The sequence below is a fragment of the Cuculus canorus genome, chromosome 2 (genome assembly GCF_017976375.1).
Source record: "Cuculus canorus isolate bCucCan1 chromosome 2, bCucCan1.pri, whole genome shotgun sequence".
Lineage (NCBI taxonomy): Eukaryota > Metazoa > Chordata > Aves > Cuculiformes > Cuculidae > Cuculus > Cuculus canorus.
The window spans coordinates 105,187,943-105,213,188 of NC_071402.1; the positions used below are offsets into that span (position 1 = coordinate 105,187,943).

At 41.5% G+C, this 25,246-nt stretch overlaps 1 protein-coding gene across 1 annotated transcript in view; it reads right to left on the reverse strand.

Annotated features, from left to right (window-relative positions):
• The window catches only part of HECW1 (HECT, C2 and WW domain containing E3 ubiquitin protein ligase 1), a 261,686-nt gene that overhangs the window by 110,111 nt on the left and 126,329 nt on the right, over nt 1-25,246 (reverse strand). Inside the window, 1 exon segment of the mRNA XM_054057319.1 lies at nt 11,033-11,127. Coding sequence (XP_053913294.1) covers nt 11,033-11,127 — 95 coding nt within the window.

The window sequence follows — 25,246 nt, forward strand, 5'->3', positions numbered from 1 at the left end:
CCCAGTGAAGACAGTCCTGGAAACATAACAGCCCTCAAAAAAACCCAAACCCTGGTCCTTTTTATGCCTCATCAGGCAGTACTGCAGACATACCCAATTTGACCCAAAGGATTTCATGCCTATGCACTACAGGATTCTTGCAGATTTCATGGTCCCAGCTGTTGGATGACCTGGAAACTGGAGAGGATTTAACCTGGCAGCATCCCCGTTCCTTCCCCCCTTAAGTGAAAACCGTGTTTTTAAAATCAAGATTGTGCCAAGTATTAATGGTGTTCTCAAGTAAATGATAGTCTAATACACACAAAAACTATCTAGAACACAACGTGCTCTTTTTAAAATCCATTATAGGAGGCCTCCAGAGCGTACAGTGAGACTTAATGTCAATACATATATAAAAGATGAGAACAAACCAAACTGATAACACAGGGAAAGTGCAGAGATAATCTATTTCGTAAAGCAGCAACAAAACAAATCTTTTTGCAACTTCCCTCTCATCCTATCGCTGATCGCATGGAAGAAGAGACTAACACTGACCTCTCTACAACCTCCTTTCAGGTACTTGTAGACAGTGATAAGGTCCCCCTTCAGTCTCCTTTTCTCTAAGCTAAATCACCTCAGTTCCCTCAGCCACTCCTCATAGAGAGGGAATGGCCTCAAGTTGCATGAAGGCAGGTTCAGATTAGACATTAGGAAAAATTTCTTCATTGAAAGGGTTCTCGGGCAGTGGCAGAGACTGCGCAGGGAGATGACGGAGTCACCATCCCTGGAGGTATTTAAAAGATGGGTAGATGAAGTGCTTCAGGATATGATTTAGTAGTGGACAGATACGGTTGGACTTGATGACCTCAAAGGTCTTTTCCAACCTAGTGATGCTATGATTCTGAATTGATACATACTGGAAAGGTGTGTCACGTAGCCTAAACTACCTGTATCTGGAGGTCACCCACAATCAAGTTCATGCCTTATCATGGCAGGTAACTCATCGAAAGGAGAAAGCAGTAGGTGCTTCATTCAGAAATCACCTTCACATCTGAAGTGTGTTCCACAGATCTTAAATCCTCCCTCCCTCCCTCCCTCCCTTCCTTCCTTCCTTCCTTCCTTCCTTCCTTCCTTCCTTCCTTCCTTCCTTCCTTCCTTCCTTCCTTCCTTCCTTCCTTCCTTCCTTCCTTCCTTCCTCCTTCCCTCCCTTCCTCCCTCCCTCCCTCCCTCCCTCCTTTAATAAAATTTAAGTATCTGCCCTCTAACCCAACGTATAATTTCTGGAACTGTACTGCTTTTCATGAATCTGACCAGATGCAAGATGTAAGAATATAAAAGGTCAAACAACAGATGATTGATTATACTAGTGCGGTGTGCTGAGCAGTCGCTGATCTTTCCATAATTTACTAAACTACAGAAGGGAGTAATATGATGTGCAGACTATTAGCATGGCTATTATGTGACCATAACAACAGACATTCAGAAAGCAAGTGGCTGGGAAATACCAGACATGTATTGAACCCATTAACAAATAAATGGCTTGTGTAATGATATTCTTGGTGTTACTGAAATAAAATCTCTCCAGTTCCCATCTGTCATGCTTTTTATTTCTTCATTTCAACTCTGCTCTGCACTGCAAATCTGCTAATTAAACTACTCTAAATCTACATTTGGAAGTTCATATAGGATCAGATGCTGAGGAAGGTTAAATTTGACCCAAGTGTTTTCTTTGAAACAATGTCTGCAAAGAAACTAGGACAACAGCAAGAAGCCCCAAATTAGTACAACTGATCTGCAAAGTGAAGAGTAGGCTGTGGCCAGTGATACTTAGGGATGGCTCAGTAGCTCCACAATTAGCGCTGCTTAATTAGAGTCCATGAGAAGTCAGGAAGTTGACAACATTTTAATGTGACGCATGCAAATGGTGGCCTTAGCCCTGCTTTTTGTTCTGTCGTGGTATGCTTTAATGACTGCACAACTGCACATCCAAGCTAGCACAGTAGGAAAAAGTCTGATGGATGAACATTTCAAGAATTATTTTGCTTTTTCCTTATGTCATCCCTCCCTTGTTTAAATCCATTGCAGCAAAGCCTACAGCAGTGCATGATGTGTGAAATAAAATAGGTTTTGAAGCTACAAGGTGCTTACACAGGCCTGCAATGGCAAAAGAGGACTAAAGAAGACAATGTCAGGACCTCTGCAGCTTCCCTTCAGATCAGTCACATTCCACTCTTCAGTGCCTCAGCCACCCTGCCTGTATAGGCACGCAGCCGTTCTCTGCTTCAAGTGTCTGGTACCCTGCCAGGGTTACATTTGATATATAGGGCTAGTTCTTTCATGCTCTAGTATATTACCTGGATTCACCACAGGATGCAAAAGGGCATGGGCTCTCAATGCATCAGCAATAAGTGCAGAGTTGCTGCTTGATAGAGCACTCTATCTCGATTGCTTTAAAGCAGCACAGCCAGAGCACTGAGCATCCTCATCAGTGACAGGTACCGCATTCGAGAGAAGCTGTGCTGACCTGCTGCCCGGCATCGCACTCACACCAAGCAGGTGGCTCTTTTCCCTTCCCTCCCAGATGCGGAGTCTTTAAAGATGCATGTGAAACACGCAAGTGATTTAGTGCAGGAAAAACATTGAAGAGTATTTTGGGCCCATTTCTTGTGTTAAAAGATTTTGACAATCTGTTTGGATTTTTGACACCAAGCTTAATCTTAGGTGCTCGTATTTAAACTTTCATTATGATGCTGAAACACACTACACCTCTGTCTTTCATACAAATGGATTAGGAAATTACGAAGAATGCAAAATTCAGATTTAAATATGCAGACAGCTGTGTGCTGGAAACCAGAGACATTCCTCCTCCCTTGGAACAATAAAAAACCACCATACCTGTATGTTGAGAGTTACAGGCTGCTGCTCAGGAAATCAATGCTGATGTTCACAAAGCAAATTGTCTGTACCTCCCCTGCTCAATTTGTGCTTGTTAGATAATAAATTCTGAGCACTTAGCTCTCATAAGCAGTGTAAATCTATGAACGGGTGGTGAAAGGACTTTGAACCACACTAAGCTGAAAAAGTCAATATAAAGATAGAGAAAAAAAGCCACCACATGCACAGAACTGCATCGTTTGTCACTTTCACTATTGACATATCTGAAACCTGTCATAATGAAAATGTTGCTTGAAGTGACTTTACTTGGTAATCTGAAAGATTCTGCCAATTTGGAAGAAAATCCTTAAACATTTCTAGTAATTTTCAGCGTGTGCTCTACAACTCTAGTGAATTAGGACTATAATGGCCAGTATTATTGAACTGCACTCAGAGGAGGTCTTCAGTACAAATAGTTTTCTTCATATTTAAAGAAAACTTCTTGCCAATGATGCCAATTGTAAACTGTGAGTAGAAGAAACAAAAGGAGGGAAAAGGTTATTATCTATTACGCAGTGACTATAGTTATGCTGCAGTCAGAGACCAATTACACTCTGGTTATGCTTTCTGACTCCACTAATTCATATAAATGGAGCACTCACTACAAGACAGGGTAATTGTAGTGTAAATACAATAGTCTTTATGTATCTGGATACTGAAAAAGCACCTACGTTACCAAGGTGGCAATAAGAAATAATTTGGACATGTCATTAACCTTCAAATTCTTTGAATCAGTGCTAATTAGGATATAGAAAAGCATAACTAAAAATGTAATTACACTGAACTAAGGGCTCAACTGTGCAAGTATTAGGAGACTGCTCATGCGAGTAAGTACGCTTGAACATAACTGAATATTGCCAAATCAGGCTGTAAAACACTACCATGGTTTTATAATGAAGCAAAATGGAAGTGCAAAAATGAATTCATGACACTTTTCAACTATAACAAATGTGTTGAAGGTTGCTCTCATACTAAAAAACATTCCCTCATCATTTTGTAATTGGGGCTGGGGCAGAGGCAAATTTTTCAAGGAAATCAACGTTCCCTCCAAATGTGTTAGTAGTAGCTCACGTAATGCCTTGGGTATCCATTCAGCACATGCAGCTCTGGAACCCAATTTTAAGTTAAGGCTTGAAAACAATAGATTATTAATGAAAACCTTTATGTATTATTCCTAATCCTTTCCTTGCTCTTTTTTTTTAACTTCACAACTCTAGAACATTTAAAAACATGCATATAAACAGTGCACATAGGACTTTGTAACATCAAAGTGAAATGTTTCCTATGCACGTAGTAAAATCTGCCAGTTGCCTAGTAAGAGGTACTACTACATTTCTTCTATCTGTGGCGTGTTTACTGTGAGCCATTACACCTTCTTAACTCCAGAGAGAATCATAGAATCACAAAATCACAGAATCATAGAATAATAGAATAGTTTGGGTTGGAAGGGACCTTAAAAGTCATCAAGTTCCAACCCCCCTGCCATGGGCAGGGACACCTCCCACCAGATCAGGCTGCCCAAGACCCCATCCAACCTGGCCTTGAACACCACCAGGGATGGGGCAGCCACAACTTCCCTGGGCAACCTGTGCCAGTGCCTCACCACTCTCATAGTGAAGAAATTCTTCCTTATGTGTAGTCTAAATCTGCCCCTCTCCAGTTTATACCCATATTATACCCAGTTTATACCCAGATTTATAATATTTTTTTGTACACAAGCAACCAAATTGCTTCTTGCATGCTTACAGGAAACCAATGATGTACATAACTTCCTGTTAAAATGCTGAAGCAACTTCCCAGTCAAAATGATGGTTCCTTTAAATTAAAAAACATACGTTCTCATGTTATACCACTTCACAACATTACCCTACATCAGTGGTATGAGCACATAAGGCAGGAGGGATGTAGACAGCATTGACGCTATTGTGAAAGAAATAGCATGCTAAGAGAGAACCAAAAATGGGCAGGTACTTCTAATAGATCAGAAGCCCACGCAGATCATCTTCCTCTCACTGTTTATGGATCAGCTACTTTTTTCAGAATTAATCACCTCAAAAGGCTAATCAGTGGAATCCACTCTCTTTCAGAAACTGTTTCTTAGCATATATATTTTCTGTCAGATGTCCTTTTACATTGGAAAGGGACTGTATCCCGGCAGAGAGCGCTTTGTATTTGACTGCTGAAGTCCACATTTCCTTCCAGCTGAGTGAGTATTTCCAGTCATTTCACCTGCTCATTCCACTTTAAATTTTCATTCCTGAATGACTCCATATCCTTTGCAGGTAATCAAAACAGGAGAAGACATATACAGGGATGAGTCGAATATAGGTGGTACTACGGTGCTACCTCTCACCTTGCATTCAAAGGCAGTTGCAAGCTGGGGGAACTGGCTACTTTTCATCTCCACATAAGAAAAGGGGATCCTCTTGCTCAGTCTTGACAAATACCCAGTCACCAAAGTACATCCATAGCATTCAGAGAAATGCTGCTTGCCTCACTTGAAATGCTGAGCCTTTCAAGGTACGCCACTTATGCTTGTTAAAGATGGACCCAGCTTGCATTCTTTGCTGTGATTAATTGCAGCAGCCTGATGTTGTGTTTTCCATAAACTGTTTTTTGTTAACCTCAATTGCTGAACAGTGTACAAGCCACTAGAAGCTTCTGTTCCCTCTTCATCCTCTGTTTCTTTAAGTATAATTATTTTCACGCTCCCCAAATCAGCCTGTTAGATTTTTTACACAGTAATGTACCAGAAACAGAGACAGTTTTAAAACTCAGCTATCACAGAATAAGACATGAAGTGAAAAAGAACACACCCCGGTGACTTTTAAATCCAGCCTTTGGAAAGAATGAGAAACAGAGATGCATACAAAATCCTAGCTTGCAGCACGTACATGGAAATGAGGCAGAATGCTTCATTATCAAACACTCCTTGGCAGCCTACGCTCTGACGTGACAGCACGTAATGCAGACATTTACAGCAGAAAGTCCTGAGGAATGATCAGTCATCACCAAATGGCAGCAGCTTATCAAGCAGTAATTCCTGCTGTGGGAAACCCAGCTGAGGCAGCATTTCCACACAAACACAACACAGAGAAGGTTTCTTTCAATAATTAGCTCCAATTTACATAGCTTTCCTGATGACGCTAAGTGTATTTGATGACTGCCATCGCGATCTATGAGATGGGAACTGTGGCACGAAAGCTCCAGAGGTTTGACCAGCCATGGTTCCTTGCATCTAATCCACACCAAGTGAACGCTCCCAATTTAGTGAAGACATTTGTCCTGAGGCTACAACATTGATTCTCCACTTACTGTCTTTTAATTGTGATAGATCCAATTTATCTTTTTAGGATATAAACTCTTAAGGGAAAAGGTTTTTCTTTTTCATTTGGTATGCTGTTCTCATGCCTACTTTATTTTACTACAAAAGAGCTACATTCATAAATCATTTTCGCACTAGCAAGATACCCCTTTCCTATTGCTAGAGGTAATTGCTGTGACTGGTATTGTTTTTCTACAACAATATCTGATGTAAAGATGAATTAATGGTGACAACACTATGATTAAATGAAGAGTAACAAATGGAGGAATGTTCCAGATGTTGTAAAAATGTTATCTTCTACTGAGGGAACTGTTTGCTCACCCATGTCATGGTAATGCTTATGCTCTAGTTGTATAAACTACCATGCACAAGCTACTGCTTCCAGGATGCCACTGGTTCAGAAAAAAAGAATTCAGCCAGGGTGTTCCTTCCTTCCAGAACTGCTGGTGCTCCATTTTACTGCCATCACTCCCAGGCCTGTATGCTGCCCCAAATTCACATTTACACTCCTGCCATGTATGAAATGGCCAAAGTGCACAGCCCTTTGTTCCCAGGTATTCAAGCTTGTTGATTCACAGGCCATAAAAAGTGATAGGACTTTTCACCAACAAACAAACTTTGGGACATCCTAATCAGCTGGCGAGGCAGCTCTAATAACTGGGTTACAGTGTAAGAATAAACTCAAATGGAGCAAAAGACTCATAATATAAGAAACACAAGATGCCATTCAGCCTAAAGCACCATCAGTGCTATTCCAAGACATCCAGCTAACATACCAACTTTTTTCCCCCTTTGGAAGCAGGACATCTTTTAACTGCCAGTAAAAGACTGTCTTAGCAGCACATGAACAGGAACGGCAACTGCTTACAGTCCCCAGCATGACTACTTACAGCTTCTTTTCTCTGTTCAGTTGCAGTGAACCACAGTCAGACAGTGAAGAGGGTTTTGTTGTTGCTGTTTTTTTAAATTGTGGTGTTAGGATACTGCTGATTATCAGTGTTTGCAGATCTTGTTGGCAGGCAGGATGGGACATGCACTGAGCAGCTAATATGCCAGCTGCTGCCCCCGCCACGGGAGGTACCACACGGCCAGAGGCTCAGACAGAATCTGCTTGGGTGGCTTTGGCATCAGCTGCAGACGAGTCTGTGCTAGCAGAACACACTGAAAACACAGTGAAAACACTCTACCCAGAAGGTCACCTGTCCCCAAATGCTGCCACTCAAAGGACACCTGCTCTGGATCTTTTTCTCAAGCTGTGCCAAACGAAAAGGTTTACTTCTGTCAAATACACAAAGCCTGTTCTCTCTGTCCCCTACTGACAGCCTAAGCTTCAGGGTAAATTTGTGATGCTGTCACTACAATAGCAAAACTTCTTCTGGTTCAAGGAAACCAGCTTTTCAAACAACTTCAGCCCCTATACCCACAGCAGGATTCCTATTGAGAAGTTTTCCCTGTAAAGCTATTATTTCTAACATGCTAAGGTCCCACAGCCACTGCTAAAACTCCTACTGACTGCAAAAGAGGGTAGATTTCCAAGCACAGATCACAGGATTCCCCTTCCCAGAAGAAAGGATTTTCAAGAACCTGCCTCAGGATCTGACGAAGTTTCCCTGCAACCAGCGAAGAGGAGAGCCCTCTTCCCTGCAACCAGGCCACACCAGTCAGAGAACCATGGCTTTCGCTGGTGTGGTGAGAAATGACACGCCTGGGACCCTGAGGCAGTGTTCTGAATCACTGGAGCAATGAAAACAACTGTGGAATTTGATGCATTCAATTCAATCACGGAGAGCTGTGTGTGTCAGGTCTCACTAGGGTAAGAAGTCTCAGGGACCTCAAATGAGCTATAGGCATGGCACTAGACTGTCACGACCCTTAGCTGATCACACAGACAAACAGGGGAAATTCAAACAATCTATTGCTTCCCTGCTCAGCTATGCTCAAATTATGATTCAAGGCATGGGAAAAAGAGATGGGAATGCCCACACAATATAGTTCACCGTGGAGCAGCTGCAAAGGGATGGAGAGGGACCCAGCAACACAGATAATGAAAGTTGTGCATTTACTCTCTGGCTGATGATGGATGAGCACAGTGAAGTACAAACTAGAATATTTGCTGCTTCTTTTGGATAAGAATTTTGTGATCATTGTTCCAAGACATTATTTAGAAAAAAATGTTTTAAAATGGATACAGCAGTTTATTTTGGAATTTCTTTAACACATTCTCCCTCTTTTCTTCCACTGAAAAAAAAAACAAAACAAAACCAAAACTGTCAAAAATCCAAGCCTGGAGTTCACCATTAGTGAAAGCAGTAGATCACAGTGAAAAGATGAGTGTCTGTGTGTTCTAAGGATAATGTCTGCACTTCGCACGTGCAGAGGTAAACAAGAACCCGGGTAAAGGCTAGGGCTGAGAAAATCCCTTGTTACCCTCTTCGCCATCTATGCAGTGAGGGTAACGCCACTTTCGAATAGCACAGGATGCTGCGAAACATCCAATAACTTTATTAATAAAGGTTGGATATGTAGTGCAGAGAGCCAGATGGAGAAAGCCATCTGATGTTTTCATCTGGGACTGGAGTTCGAAGGATCATACTTAGCTGAAAGGCTTCACATAGGCAGGAACCAACCAATTATTCTTTTCTAAACTCTAAAGGACTTTCAATAGTTTTACCATTTTTTTCCTCTTGCACTCATTTGGGGTAGGAGGTGTCATCCAGGACCAAATTTCACAACCTTTGTTGCTATTCCTTTGATTTTGTTGTCTTCACTGCTTAGTATTTGCCTTACAATGCACCGAATATCTATGTCATGCAGCACACAATGAAGAAAAGAAAACAGAAAAACTGATGCTGCACCTACAACACTACTGACCTCTCTGGTCTGCAAAAGAAATTGGGAAAAAGCACACAAGACAATTCTGTAACCCAGAAAGGCAGGAAAAATTAGATGATGTGAAGAGAACGCTATTTCCAAGATGCTGGTTTGGTCATCAAACTGAAAACCTTTATCTGATACTTCTTCTTATCATATTTTATTTTCCAGTCATGTACAATATCCCAAGCTCAAGGTCAAAATACGTGTTTCTTTTTCTCATCTGATCTCTGGGAAGACCATATGGACTTCCTTTTAAGCATGAGTCCTGCTCAGCTGAAAGTGAATGTCTGCTAAAGGCACTTTATTTTCCCAGTATATGTATAAAGGCCTCAATCGAAGCAGCCTGAGAGATTACATATTTGCGTATTACAAAGGCACAGGCCCTCATACCTGCTTCTATTAATTTAAAACATACTGTTGATACTTTAAATGATAGAGTGACCCTTCCATACAAGACAAAATTTGCTTAATTGGTTCAAACTCAGGTCCACCCCCTGGTGTTTATTGCCTGGGCTGGCTGGCTTACCTTTCAGAGAGGACTAGGACTAAACTAATGAGATAGATTGTTCCCCCCAAATTCTTTATAACCAGGAAATGAACAGCAAGCCCTGGGTCAACTAGACACCACTCACTACAGGCTAAAAAGAATTTTTTGTCATCCCACAAAATGAAGATATCGAAGGCCACATCATAATGCTCCTCTAAAGACAGCTGAGGAAATTCTACAGGCTTCCAGAATGGTGAAAGGCTTCGCAATGAGCATGCGAGAAAGGCCTATCAAGACAAATCCTTTTATTCATAAAAGACACCTCATCGACCTCATCCTGTTTGTAGCTACTGCATGCATCAAAACAAGGCAAAGAAAAACCACAAAGAGTCTCTACATATGTTAAGGGTGAAAAAAAAACCCCTTTCTGGCTGTGGTGCAACCAGACAGGACTAACACAGCTTGAGAGACTTTTCAGAAGTATCAACTTGGGACTGCTAAACAACTAATCCCCCTGCCTAAAAACCTGACCTTTAAAAATTTCACCTTCAGTGATGTCCACCTACATACACCCACAGGTAAGATGAACCTATCCTGAACCCATCTTCCAGATTAAACATCTCAATCTTTTTCTAATGGTAGTTGGACTAAAACTTTTCAGCTCATGCAGACCTCTGCCAAGATGAGCCTGGCAGGAAATGAAACTGTCAGCAAGGTCAGACAAGCTCTGGAGGTCAGCAAGTCTCCTTGCAGGCTTCTAAAAAATATTTAATTCTCAAGGTGACCAAATTTTCCAAACCCATGCAAATTATATAGCTTTTTAAAGCCATTTGAGCCACAGAGCTTGCTAAGCTCTAGCAAATCGAAACTGCTGTCAATGAAGCCTCAATCTGTCAAAATAAATCCTCAGTACTTTGATAGATCAGGACCTGAATGCCCATTTCTTACCACTGATGGGAGCATGTTACAGCATAGCTGTTCCTGGAACTCAGAGGCACTGCCACAAAAATGCTCATGCCTCGATTTTGGAAAAAAAAGCACCTTAAAATAGGAAAATATTATTCCTTTTCTGGACATTTATCTTATTTACAGCCGAAGAATCCCAAACTCCCTAGAGGCATCACCCAAGTTTCACAATACCCAGTAGAGAGAAGATAACTTTACAGAATGGGATACAGCTAGGACATGGGACTTGCCCCAGATCAAAGAAGTTATTTGTGACAGATTGAAAGTTGAATCTTAATTTTTTTTTGGTGCCCAAACCCACACCTTAACAGAAGGACTATCAATTTGTCTCTACCACAATGCACTGAAGAGCAAATGTTATGTTAAGTTCTCATATAAAAGTATATAAAGCTGACAGGGAAAGCAAGGCATAGCACGGTGACAGCAGGGAATGAATATATAAAAAATAAAAGGCCAATATAACTTACAGGTGCTGCATTGTTTTTCACTGTGACACTCGGCGTTGTGGCTCGTAGTGCCCCACTCACTCCATGGTAGTATTTGAAGCAGATCTTTGTTTCAGCTAAAAAAAGAGAATTATTTTATATTAGAAGAACTACCAGGGAGAAACTGCATGATCAGTTGCAGCTTGCAGGAACATGGCTGGCAAGCAGTTAAATTGTGAGTGCTTTGTCCCAGGTTGATTGGCAAAACCAGGATACCTCCTGCCTCTAATCTTCCCCTTCGCCAGAATGAAACTTAGTGTTCAGTTCCTGCGATTTAAAACAGTTAAAACCCCAACCTCTTCTGAGCAGCAGTCATGACAGACAGACTTAAGAGTACCTGATTAGCATCCTTTACCTACATTAGGAAGAAAGGAAGAATGGACAGAGAAACGTTCAGTGTGTTCAGCCATACCAAACACTAATGTACAAAGTAAGTGAGAAACTTCCTTAGGAGAACAAGATTGCATAGTTGCTCACAGGCAGGTTTCACTGAGTCAATTTGTTCTAGCCTTAGTCAGAGCAAGGACGTAGCTCTACACAGATTATCTGCTCTGGCAGTTACTGCATTACAGCATTTTTCAGAAATAGCATAGTACTATAAGACCTCATCTTAGTGTATTTCCACCAACTTCCAAGGATTTGCACTAGGTGTGGAACACATAAACAAGGCGGCGATTTCAGACGCACAGCACTGCTTTTTACCACATGAATTGATATTAAGATAAATATATTAAGTGATGAAAACCTGTTTCAATAACTGTATCAAGGCCCAGAAGTGAAATCAGCTTCTTGTTCAAGCACCTCCTTAAGACCCACCTTCTTCTCTGCTGCAAGAAGGAAAGATACTTTCAGCCAGCTTCTCTGTTAGTCTGTAAATAAATACATACAACTTGCTAATATGCATCATAATCCTGCTCACTCATTTTCCTGGACCTGGTGATATGCTAGAACACATCCTGCAAGGAGGAGTTTTCTCCCATAGCAAACAGGGACATGAACTGGGTTGATACGAGCCTACATACCACTGGGACACAGCAAGTATGCACTGTATGGAAGTAGCGGGTATGATTGTAGGACCTGAAAAATGCCTATTTAAATAAAAGCAGCATTCACATTTTGCAGTTTTAACTGAATAATGCCATGGAAATTTTCAGATGCTCCATAATACACTTGAAGGTGCTTCTCTATTATAAAGTTTTTCCTTAACACCTTGCATTGCAGCTGTTGCTGAGGCCCAGGGAAAACATAAACCTTTGCCTACAGAGTGACACCACCACTTACTGTAACTACATTGCCTGTTACAAGCAAATAATAAAGGAATGCCAATGTTTTAATAGACAAGTGACAAACTAGCACCAGTGACAAAATATGTGAAATCAGTAACAAAGGATTATGCAATGTTAAGAACTGGGACCTCGGCCACAAACGATGGTGTTGTTTGGTAAAGCCAAAAAAAAAAAGTCATGCAGCACTCCAGGTGGAAGCAAAACGTAGGGACATAAAAAGGGTGTCTCCACACCTCAAAAACGTAAGCTTGAACTGCTTATTCTGACATCTACAGGAAAACAGGAACATAGGAGCAAAAATAAATCGTGATTTGTTTTTCAAAAGACAAAGTAGTTTTAGAACTGTAAAGCCTTCCCAGCTGTCAGATCTGCCCTGGGAAATGAAAACCAAAGGGCTCACGTTCCCAAGTAGTTTAAGTGCTTCTCATTTCCAGGTGGCTTCTCAGCAGTCCTCCCTGAGGAGGTACCAGGGACCCGCAAGTCCATGGACAAGAAGAACAGTGCCAGCACAGTTAATCTGCCACAATATTTTCCATCCCACAGCTTGTTCTTCATCAGGAAAACCAGGTGCACATTTCTGCTCACATAACGAAAACATCCACTTCTCCCACTATATATATAGATGTGTGTCCCTTATACTTCATGGCACTCAGTAACAACTGGAACAGGCTGCAGAGTCCTACAGCACCTCACCAAGGGACTTTGTTGGCCATCCTGGGGTTTAATTTGCAATTGTTCCCCAAATGAACTGCAAATTCAAGAGAATTACATGAGGTGTCAGTGCAGCTGAGCAAGCGAACCCGTTGTTGCACCTGGGAGCAGCAGTTGTTTTCTTTTGGCAGCAAAAAAGCTGGATGAGCATGTAGGACTGAAAAACTGCAAGTCCAGATTGAATTTTTTCACATTGTAATTTTCTCTACAAGACTTTTAACAGCTCAGCAGTGAACTCATTTACTCACTGAGCAGACAGCAAAAGCTGAGGATACCACAACAGCTAAAACATCTAGTTCTGACCCATTATTCATATCTTAATTTTCTTCTCCCTTGGAGATTCTTAGCTACAGTTTGCACGGAACATTAAGAGCTAGAATAAAGAGAAGCTTTTTTTTTGTTTTGTTTTGTTTTATATTAACTCATGTGGTTAATAAAACGTAGCTTCAGGTTCTAGCCTGTATGACAACGTTCAGACCTCACAGCTGGAAATGTCATCTTAGGTTGACAAGTACATGGTAACTGGTTTCCTACATCGGGGAGCTATGGTTTAAAAGAATCTATTTAACTAAACTAAAAGTATTAGACAGAGAGAGGGCAGATCTGATAGCAAAAAATCTTATGGGGGTCTTCACAGCTTGAGAAATTGCTCTAGAAACATCAGGGGAACAACATTTTGTTTTTTCTTGATTTCCCCCCTAGCTTCTCAGATCTTGTTCAGATACAAAATATCAGGAAAATGGCTATTGTCAATGGTAGATAAAACTTCAACAAGTATAAAGCTTGCGAAATCACATACAGTATCTCTATGTGCAAAAATGGCACTTAGACCCTAGCTGGGCTTTTTTTGTTTAGGAGACATTCTTTCCAAATAACATTGCTGGTGTTATGGTTTAGACATCAGCACAGTCCTAATATTTTAATCCATTTGAGGATTGCTCTTGTATTCCTGAATCACCTCTGTGACATTTCCAAACCAGATGCAGATATTCACTGGCTTGCTACCACTGCCTCTGCAGATGATCAGAAAGCACTGGAAGTATAGGCAAGGCAGTGACAGAAATTAACTTGAATATTATCCAGCTGGCATTTGTACATAATATCTAGCTATAAGAGCTGTTTGCATTGCAGTCTTGTAGATTAGCTTGTTCTGGAATAAAGGAGACCATTTAACTCTGTCCTGCTGCCCTAGCTACATGGCACAGTGCACAGGTCAGAGGCAGTTGTTGTCCACTTAATCCCCAGTTATAAATAAATACATGCCATTGTTATTTTCATCTCAGTAATTACAAGTAGCAGCTCACTGCATCATGTAATGAAGTTATGATGTTAAAGTCAGGAAGTAATGAGGTTAAATTCTCCATTCAATTACCATAAATGGCAGCTAGACTGGTAAATCTTCCAAGGGGTGATATGCTCAGAAATACTCGTGCCCATGACAATTACCAAACTACTTAGCAATTTTCATGGATCAGTGACAAAACAGCATTGTGTTCCCTTTGGACCAGGCTTGGCAAGTTCAACAAAGCCAAATGCAAGGTCCTGCACATGGGTTGTGGCAACTCCAAGCACAAATACATGCCAGGCAGAGAATGGATTGAAAGTAGCCCTGAAAAGGACTTGGGGGTACTGGTGGATGAGAAGCTCAGCATGAACCCGCAAAGTGCACCTGCAGCCCAGAAAGCCAACTCTATCCAGGCTGCATCAAAAGAAGTGTGACCAGCAGGGTGAGGGATGTGATTCTCTCCCTGCTCTTATGAGACCTCACCTGGAGTACTGCATTCGTCTGGAGTCCTCAGCACAGAAAGGACACAGATTTGTTAGAGCAAGTACAGAGAAGGACCATGAAGATGATCCGAGGGCTGGAGCACCTCCCATGTGAGGACAGGCTGAAAGAGTTGGGGTTGTTCAACCCAGAGCAACTTTCCAGTATCTACAGGGGCCCTTCAAGAAACCTGGAGGACTTTTTACAAGGGTATGTAGTGGTAGGACGAGGGGTAACAGTTTTAAGCTGAAAGAGGGGAGATTTAGATTAGATATTGTAAAGCCTGACTTTGTTTGCCTTAGACATTTCATCTGAAGGCTGGCCATTTGTGCCCTTGCTTCGTGGCACTGGCAACCAATAGTGGAGGGGGTGCAGCAGCAGGTCCAAAGACAGATCTTAGGACACTGCCTGAGGGCCTCATCTGTGGCACTGGGTTCAGTGGGAGGGGAGGTGTAGGAGTAAGCACCACTCCCCCTCACCTGGCTGAGCTCATGGTCCTGACCCGGCTGCTAAGTGGGGAGAAGATGCAGCAGCAGGCACTGCCCCCTCCTCACACCCTCCTGACCACCCTGGCCGGACTCTCCCAAAGGAACTTCTGCCCATGCGTGGTGAGACAACCCTCCATGTGCTGGTGGGGCACAGACTGGCTTGATAAAAGATCTCACGAGGAGCCACGCGGTGCGTGGATGCCCATCACTCACATCGGACCAGTCTGGACCACCCGACCTGGAAGAAGCTGCGGCAGCCACCATGTGTTCCCGAGGAACTGCTGCCACCCATGGAAGTGGCGATTCTGCCTTTTTCCCTTCTCTCTCTCCCTCTCTCTCTCTTTCTTCCTCTCTCTTTCTCTCTCTCATCTACCCCACTGTTTTCCTGATCTGGCATCGGTGTGTGTCAGATTGGATCCGAGTGACCTTGGCTGTGTTCAGGGATCAGATTGAAACCTGTTTTCTGCAACTTTGGGAAGTTGCACCCCCATATCTTGGCTGTACACCTAAGTCTGTTTATTTTTTTTGGAGCCAGAATAAATATTGCTTTTGATTTTCACCCTGAGGGTGACCTTGTCAGCCTCTGGATCGCCACACAGATAAATGACGCCCCCTCTCCCTTCTTTGTCTTTCAACTGTGCAGGTCAAAAGAGGCCTGGACGCGAGTGTGAGGCTCACGGATCCAGGGTGTGCAGATATAAGGAAGAAATCTTTCACTGTAAGAGTGGTGAGGCACTGGAACAGGTTATCCAGAGAAGTTGGGGATGCTGTAGCCCTGGAAGTTTTCAAGGCCAGGTTAGATGGGGCTTTGAGCAACCTGATCCAGTGGAAGATGTCAGAGGTTGGATCTAGATGATCACTGAGGTCCCTTCTGACCCAAACCATTCTATGACACATTGCTGTGTTACACTCTTCCACTGCATTGATGTAAATAAGACAGTTCCCTGTTGTACACTCCAACCCACTGCTGCAACTGTAACGAGTACAGAAAATACAACTGTCTGAAGGCAAGGCACTCACGGCAGAGCAAAGCAGAACCATCAAAGCCAGGCAACAGGAAAGGCAATTCTGTTTTGCATCTTGCACCACAGCCTGCGAGCAACTCCATGGGTCACATAAGAGTGATGCTCCCAGGGAAGGGAGAGGAGCCAGGACTTAGCCCATCACCAGACACCACAGAGACTACTCCTCATTTAGAGGAAAATTCTGAGAAGTCTAAGTTTTGCCAGAGAACAACTCTGCCATGGAGCTTTACCTCTCTCATGGGAAAAAGAATCCAGTTCGCAAAAAATGATTTCTCTATCAAAGCCCTGGGTTATCTCAATTACCACATCAGCTTTGCAAATTAAATGGAAAATGAATTTACTAGCTGAACATTATTCTCTGCAATATTCTATACTGCCTCCGCAATCACCTACTCTTTTAAAACATCCTACCTCCTTACTAAACTGACATGAGAGGAGATAAAATCTAGAAGGGTCTGCTGGTGAATTGCAGATGGAGGTATTGAAGGTTGAAAGCCTCTGAGAGGTGTCCTAGTTCCCATCATCCATCAACTCTTCTTTCTGTTACTGTCATTGCTCCTGTTGGTTTATGTGATACCCTCTCCCTTTAAAATATTTCCATTCCTTCTCATCTTCCTCATTCCTTAAAAGCCGTCAAAATTGCCCTAAATCTCTTCTCAAAAGTTCACTTGCTCTTATAATCCTCTGCTCCCTACTTACTACAGCTAGTCTAGTCTCAGTGGCTCGGCTTTCACTAAAGGGTGAATTTATTCTCGCAAATATCAAAAGCACTGCCAGGATTAAGCAGTTTCCCTTGTTAAGCTGAAATAAAAAAAAATCCTAATGAGTATTTCAAGGAAAGACTAAATTCTCTGGGGGAGGCAGGCAGCGTGAGTTGGTGTTAGCTAGTAGTGTGTGTCACACCTGAGGCACTCCCAGTCTGGCTGTGATTTACTTTCATGACACTTTTTGTTTCAATTAAATAGCTGAGGTGATCAGGCATCAGCAAAGCATTTCTCAGCACTGAACAGCCTCTTAAGGAAGCAATGCCAGTCTTAAAAACTGTGTCATTTGTGATCAATTCACTCTACTACTAAAAAAGCTGCTGTTGCTCTTTCGGGCAAATGTTGTGCATAAGAAATGAGAAGTGTCAAAAACCAGTAATGAAAAGGTATCTGTCTTTGGTAAGTGGGTGGGAATGTACTGAACCAAATCAGAAAGCAATGCAATTAAGTTATGAGTCATAAAGTTTTCCCTAGAGAGGACCCAGGAAGAATAAACAAACATATGATACTGTGCTATAGTCAGATTGCTACAGGACCATCTTAAATTAAATTAGCGACGGTGATCTCTGGAAGGGGAGACAGAAGGTGTCAAAACGAAGATGTGGTTTCACTGATTGAAAACAACGGGGAAACTGGGAAAGGCATATGAAAAGAAAAATAGGGCGAGGGATTACAATAGGAAGCCAAACCAGAGAGATATTAAAGGCTGTTCATAACACATGTTGCAGTACTCAAATTGAGTAAGCAATGGCACCAAGTCAAAGTTGAAGGAAGGAGAGGACTGAGATGAGAAGAAAATCACTGCACAGAGAAAGTGGGACAGGGGAGAGGGGAGAAACATCAGGACTGTCTAAATGAGACTAAATGAGAAGAAAAAGAAACAATAAAAGGTGGAGAGGCAGAGAGTAAGAAAGTCAAACCTAAAGGAGAAAGAAGAAAAAAGTACCCTCTCACCAACAGCTTAATGAAGCATAGAGCACAATGTATTAGCAGCTACTTGTGAATCCTGGTGGGCAAGAGTACGTCCCGTCCACCTCTCGTGCCTAACCACCCTTCTCCACCTGCTGCTGCTTCCAGCACCCATCTCCTGCTTTTGAATATCACTCAATGTGTAGAGAGCAGGTAACCTGTGCAACCCAAAGAGTTGCAACCCAGTGCTCCTGCATCAGCGTGAGCCCTTCAGTAAGCATCAACAGTTTTCAGAGAAATTTATGTAGTTTATCCTGATATTATATCTGCCCTGTCAGCAAACAATTAAGATACATAACGAAGATGAAAGTAAGGTTATCACTGGCAGATCTAATTTGTACTTAGAGCATCAATACATGGTACCATTTATTCCCATCATGTATGCCTGCTGCTGCTTCATGCAAACAACAGGTCTCATTTCTTGTGCTGTATCGGAAGAACTGTCTGTTTGAGGAATTGCCTGTCCCATCTGCAACAGGGACAGTACAGCCGCCAAGCTGGTCTGCTACTCAGCCATCTATAGCCTGTGTATTTTCATAAGCTGTAAACCACATCTGCTGACAGCATTTGTTTAGTATCTCAACCGCCTATGGTTTTTCATAAAGCACCTCAGTTTTATACAAGTAACAGTTACAAACCAAATAAGGCCTAAATGGATGGTTCTCCTTAATCCCAGTTACAGAATTTCTTCCAAGTTTTCCTTGCCCTGCTCTAAAACATGCCCACAAACACATGTGAACACAGAGTTAAAAGACTTCTTTTCAGAAAATGAGAAATGTGAGATTTTAAAATATCACCTTTCAGGCTATTGTAATGCTTCCAGGAAAGAAAGAAAAAAGTACCCGGAGGCAGAAGTAAGTCTGACCAGTACATATCAACAACTCCAGACACAAACCTTTGCAAGGAAACTGTAGTAGATCAAAACCAAGTAGCAGAACACTCAGAAAACTTCTAATCAAGATTAAGCCAAAAGTTCAAACTTGTCAAGATGCAGAAATGCACTGTTAGGACATTCAAATAACCTTAACTCTGAAACAACAACGTATTTCAGTATTTGCAGTTGTAACTGATATTTGAAGAACATATTAGATGATCTTAGTGATTTTATTTCATCTTCAGATGAGCGTTGTCACAAACTGCTATCGCTCCACAAGGGCTGCACATTCAAGGCTGGAGTTACCTCCTTTGTAACAGGACAGCTGATTATTATTGTTTATTATATCATTGATTCTTTGTTCTGTTGTTATTTGTGATCTGTGGATACACTATTGACTTCCACTTTTATTTCCTTTGCTTGACAATCGCATTCAGTAGCTACCTGCCTTCAAGCACAAGAATAGCACAGTGACTCAGGACACTAATAACCAATGGGTAGGAACAAATTCTCATATTTGGTGGGCCAATCTCCTTTGTCCTAGCTTTTCTTGTTTGAAGTGTTTCATGCTCCACACTACAGTGAATTTGGGTTTAGCTTTGCATAATCCACCTCTATTACTATGCTGTTCATATGGAATTACATGCATTTGCTCACCCATATCTGCGTTATCATTAACTATCACTTCAGAAATTCAGACTTCTGAGTGTAAGACAGACAAAATCAAATCATTTTCACCTTATGAAAATAAAGGTATCCAGGAGTTTCTATTATAGGAGAGATATAACAAAGGGACTCTGTAAACTGATATTCATGAAGAACATATAGATCTAATTTCAATAGGCTGTTGCTTATGCGCAGCCTTCATAAAAACTGTCCTATTGACAAGACTCATTACTAAAGAATGCTAGCAGCTGGAATGGATGTGTGCTTACACATTCATTTCCAGCACTTGTATATATTTCTCTACACAGGCAGGACATCTACTATTGCTGATTACTGAAGCTGCTTGGCATTTTTCATTATAAACCTGGTTTGCATTTGCTTACACATTTTCAAATATCCATACATTTGGAATAAAATCTTGTGTGCTGTATGCCTGCCTCAGATCTACAGAGATGCAGAGCAAGAACATTTCATCCAGAAATTTGTAGCTGTAAGAGTAAGGGAAAACCATGGGGTTTTACCCATTAAAGATTTCTGAAGACCTTTCCTTTTACCCCACATGTTAAGATGGAGCAGAAGTCACTATACTAAGCATATATCTTTTGCCGTTCCTTTAAAAGTACATTAACATTCAGCTAACTTATAATCCTCTCTGAAAAATTCAGTTTGATATGCTCATTTGAGACATCTTTGATTTTACCATCTAAATACCCAGGAAATTCTTTCTGTGCTGAGCATGTTCCAGACTGGCGCTAAGACAGACTTCTTCCGCAATACAGATTGGTCTGGGTGCCACTCCGAGGAGCCGGAGGACTGTAGCCCTCAGTATGCACCTGCTGTGCCAAGTAGCAATGAAAGAGGAAAATATGAATCTACTGACAATTTGTCTCAGTTTAAGGAAGAGATGAAAGCAGCTCAGGGAACAAGGAGCATGAAGTGGGGAAATAGAATCCAGGACAAAATCAGGTTAATATGGTGAAGGAAAAAAACTGTGATTTGTGGTGGTCATAGGCTTGCGTAGAAAAGGATTTTGAGAGAGCAGGTAGCTGTACTACCACTCTTTTAGCCTGGCTAGGGCAGATGAGCCCTGCCAGCTGCCTTCACGGTGTGAATACAATGCATGTACCAGGGGACTTGTATTCAAGCTCCCAATTAGGCAATCACAGGGAGATGGCAACAGGATTTATGGTCAGTCTTCTAGCTCAGATTCTGTCCAGGCAGGTAGGGGTTGGATTGCATTAAAATCTACAGCCAACCAGTGGCCCTTGTTAAAATCCAGTTCATCGCGGACAAGGGTGTGTGTCATCAAAGCCCAGAAAGTCCAGTGTTTAGATTGACAAGCAGTGTCAAGGCAACATAGAGCACGACAAACATTCCACAGATACCCACTTGCAGGTCAGTGCAAGGATGCCACTGCCTAGCCAGTACCTAAAGATGCTATGTATCTTTAATGAAAAGGATTTTTAGCCCTTGTACGGCTAGGAACAGAACCTGCAGTTTGCACTGGCTCATATTCTCTGACTATTAACCACTTATTAAGTTTTATTGTGTAACACAAGTAACAGAACTGAAATTTGCTTTGCTCAGATGGCTCACATCTGAGCAAAAAATAATAATAAATAAAAAATAATTAAAAAAATAATTTCTTCCTAAAATTATCTTCAGAAATGAGAGATGGGGGAAAAATATTAAAAAAAGGATTCAGCCTTACCACTCCTGGCACTGAGTCATCTCTCATCCCATTGAAACCAAAAGAACTATGTGCTCCACATTCATAAAGACAGTGGGATCCAGCCCAGAACAGGTGAGAATTCTATTTACTGATGGCCAAACCCAGCAGTGCTATCTGTCTGCTTTACCTTTACAGGTAGTTGTAAAGAAAGTACTCACAGGCACCAATCTGAGTGAATGAGAGTTGAGGATGGGGGGGTTGTGACAATTTTACTTGTCTTTCATCAGAAGAAGGAAAAGCTGTTTTGAGAGAGACATTTTAGTCACTGCAAACAGCAAATTATAAGGGCTGCATTAAGATTGAGACTTTAATGAAATTCCAGAGCCTACAGGCGTATGATGTTTTTATGTAAATCAGTTTAACGATGAGTTTTTCACCATGAGCATCAGCAACTGAGCAATTTATTAGAGAAAAACTTGCAATCATCAAAGCATTTCTAACTAAGTGATAGCAGAGGCCATAATAACTGGAAACCATGCCTAAAGTTTGCTCTCTGATCCTAAACACTCATGCACTTTGCATGAAAAACAACATTGCAGGCAAAATCAAAACACATGGTTCATCTATTTATGAGGAAAATGATCTAAAATAACTTCTAAGATACAACAGTTACATCAGACTACGTTTCTAAATAACTCTACTGTTGTTTAAAAACTGCTCACCATCTTGGTTACAATGGACTTAATGGTTATTTATCAAAATGGAGTAGTAGAAAAAAAAATTTCTACACTTGCAGTACACTAGAAAAAAGCCTTGCCTCACATGCAGAAAGCCATCTGCTTCACTCTATTAGTGTCCCCTTAGCTACATTAGAGTCACTAACAATATTTAGGAAAATAATTTGAACTGGAGATATAGTGCCTGTATTCTCAGTTACACCAACATATATTAAACCACAACACAAACAGATAGAAAGTAAATATACAAAACCACTGACATCCCTGAGCTTTGTTCTGAGTGTCAGCAGAGGCACTGTGAAGGTGACTCAGAGACGACGGAGAAACTCAAAGCTATGCAATGGCTCACAGTTCCACAAAAGAGGAGGAATGGGAAGACTTGGGGATGCCTCTTCTCTCTGTACCGTGATGTACAGCCACTGGGCTGTCCCAGATGAAGCAAGCTCTTCTTGACTGCCCCGTCACAATACATCTTTTAGCCTTCCAGGTATTACGTCTGCCTCAAGTTAATCGTCTCCTAGAGCAGATGCCTGTGAACCAATCAGCTCCTTGCTTTTATCAGGGCAACAGTAGTTTAAAGTCTTAATTAAATACAGAAGACTAGATTATGCCTTCAGGCACAGCCTTGAGCAAGAGAGGATGCATGAACTTCAGAAGCCAAGTGCCTCAAACACAAACCACTACATCACAACATGGTTTTATTCCCCTTCATCTCAAAAACATGGGCGGACTAGGCATTGCTTTGGATTTATACAAGCAGAAAATTATTTCAGCCTTATGATGACTGATTAGTATTTAGGAAGGAGACATAACTTTACGTGATGCCTGCTTTGTGAGGGGAGAAGACAGTATGAAAAGGGACACCTTGCAAATCTAAACCCAGTCAGGTACTAGAATGAGGGAGGATTCATGTCTTCATTTACGTTAGTAGCAGTTAAATTCAAGACACCTGCTACAGCACTTCTAGAGCCAGTCTTTAATCACACATCTGGTAAGCATAACTGAATTTCACGTTAGAAACAGAACATTCCCTTACACTTGTTTCCTCAAGAAGGTTACTTTTGAAGATGTTAGTGCCAAAGCCAGCCATCAGAGACCTCACCATTCCCACAGCTTCTCTTACACATTATGCCATGTCTCTTGCTACTCGCTAACTCTCCCAGCCAGAAGCCCTATCTATTCACATTTTCAAGTGCTAAGCTCTCTTCAGTCAATATAAGAATGCTTTACAACAACAGTTTCTTTGTGTTTAGCAGCCAGACCATGCAATATTAAAACTCACAGTGTTCACCCTGATTGGGAGCTATTACAGTCAGTCAAGCATGTGCCATACAGTATACAAAGGTAGTCTTACAATTAAGTCCTTAGGCAGCTAGATGCAAGTATTACCAAGAAAAGATCCTTTGCACTTGGATGTAAAGGAGAAGCCAAGAGCTTAGCGCTACTACTCACAATACCATAGTAAAGGTTCCTTTTCTTTTTTAATACATTTATCACACTTAAGAATCAGTGTGCACACAGTCCTTGTCTCTACTGCATATCTAAAGATATTTTTAGCCTAATATTTCCATGACAACGAAGCAAGAAATGATCAATTTGAGAAGATGGCTGAATGAAAATTCAAAATGCTTGTAGAAGCAGCTTCCTAGTGCTCAAATTCTTTCAGTTACCCACTACACTAAGCACATTATTGTTTGTTGCTGCTATTTCTAATCATCAAATTAAAAAACTAATTCTGAGTGATTAAGAGAATTATGCATTGTATTATCATACAATAAAGACTGTTCATTACTGTCATAGTATGAACCCTAAAAGAAATAAAAGAAGACAGCAGAACACTACTTTAGATTGAAGTATTAGCTCACAGGGAAGAGTAAGAAGAGATGCTGTGATACTCTCTTAGGCAACAGGTAATAGGTTACGTGGACCAAAAATGCTATGGCAAGTATGACAATTCAAACCATTGGCTTTCCTGACTACCACAAAGCAGAACTATTTGCAGACGATTTTGGAAGAGAATCGTTTGCAAAATTTGGATGACCAAAATGAAGGCCAGTATTCCAGGCAGTGGCATTAAAGGCAAGGAAAACATACAAGGAAGCAACCCAAGGAAAGGCACCTCTCCCTCCACCTCAGAATCACCTAGTCCTATTTGCAAGGCACCTAACAGGTATACACAGCGTGAGGAGAAAATGAGGAGAGTTGCATCTGTATTTTGGCACTGCAGCCCTTCTGAAGGGAAAAGACAGTAACAGCATGATAACAGTGCATCAGAGACAGAGGTCCTTGGCATACTGGTTCCTGGATTCACATTACCATCTTGCAAACATTTTATTACTTGCCACATCACTCTTTTCCTTCTTTGTGGAAAGAAAAGAAACAGCAGTAAACAATATGTAATTCTATCACTACATATTTGCTACATTATTAAACACAAGTGTGAGATAAACAGCCTTGCACTACAATTACTCAATGAACAAAATTCCCCAAAGTTCACTTGTTCCGAAAAACAGCATTCTTTGAGGTTTTTTCTTAGTACACCATACACCTATCCGGATAGGTCTTGTAAGCATTAATTAAACAGAGTAAAAGAGACTTCTGTGTCTTCACAACACAGAGACATTATTCGTTCTCTTGTTTACAGCGCCAAACCATTTATAATTAATTGGGTTCACCCACTCAGAACCATGAATAAAAGCTACATGCCAGCAATGCCGCTGAGGTACATGTTTTTTTGAATCCCCTTTCCTTTTAGTCTTACAAATGCTTTGCTTAACAACAGCAGGTCCTATCTTCCTTCCATTTGCTGAGAAACCACAGGCAGAGAAAGTGCACACACATCCTTTGGTTCTGGCAAAGACTTGTGAGCCACATCGCTGACTGGCAAAACCCCACGAGTGTGACGCCTTTGCAAACACAGTGCTGCATCTGAGAGTAGTGGATAAAAACTTGGCCTTATTCTTTTAAAGCAATGCTACCATAGTTCCTCTCCTGTGTACCACTGCTAATCCAAGCAAGGGCGGGACTCTGGCATGTGCAGGTTTAGCTAGATTTACTTTTTCCACTGAGGACTTGTAAAAGACAAATAAACCCCAGGTTACGCAGGGACACACAGGAGAGATCCCAGAGGTGTCTACTGGATGCACAGCCCCTTCTGTAGGTCTCTTCTTTCTCTGCAACAATGCAATCTCTGCAGACCAGAGAACCTCAGATGCTGATGGCCATCATAAGGTGTACTG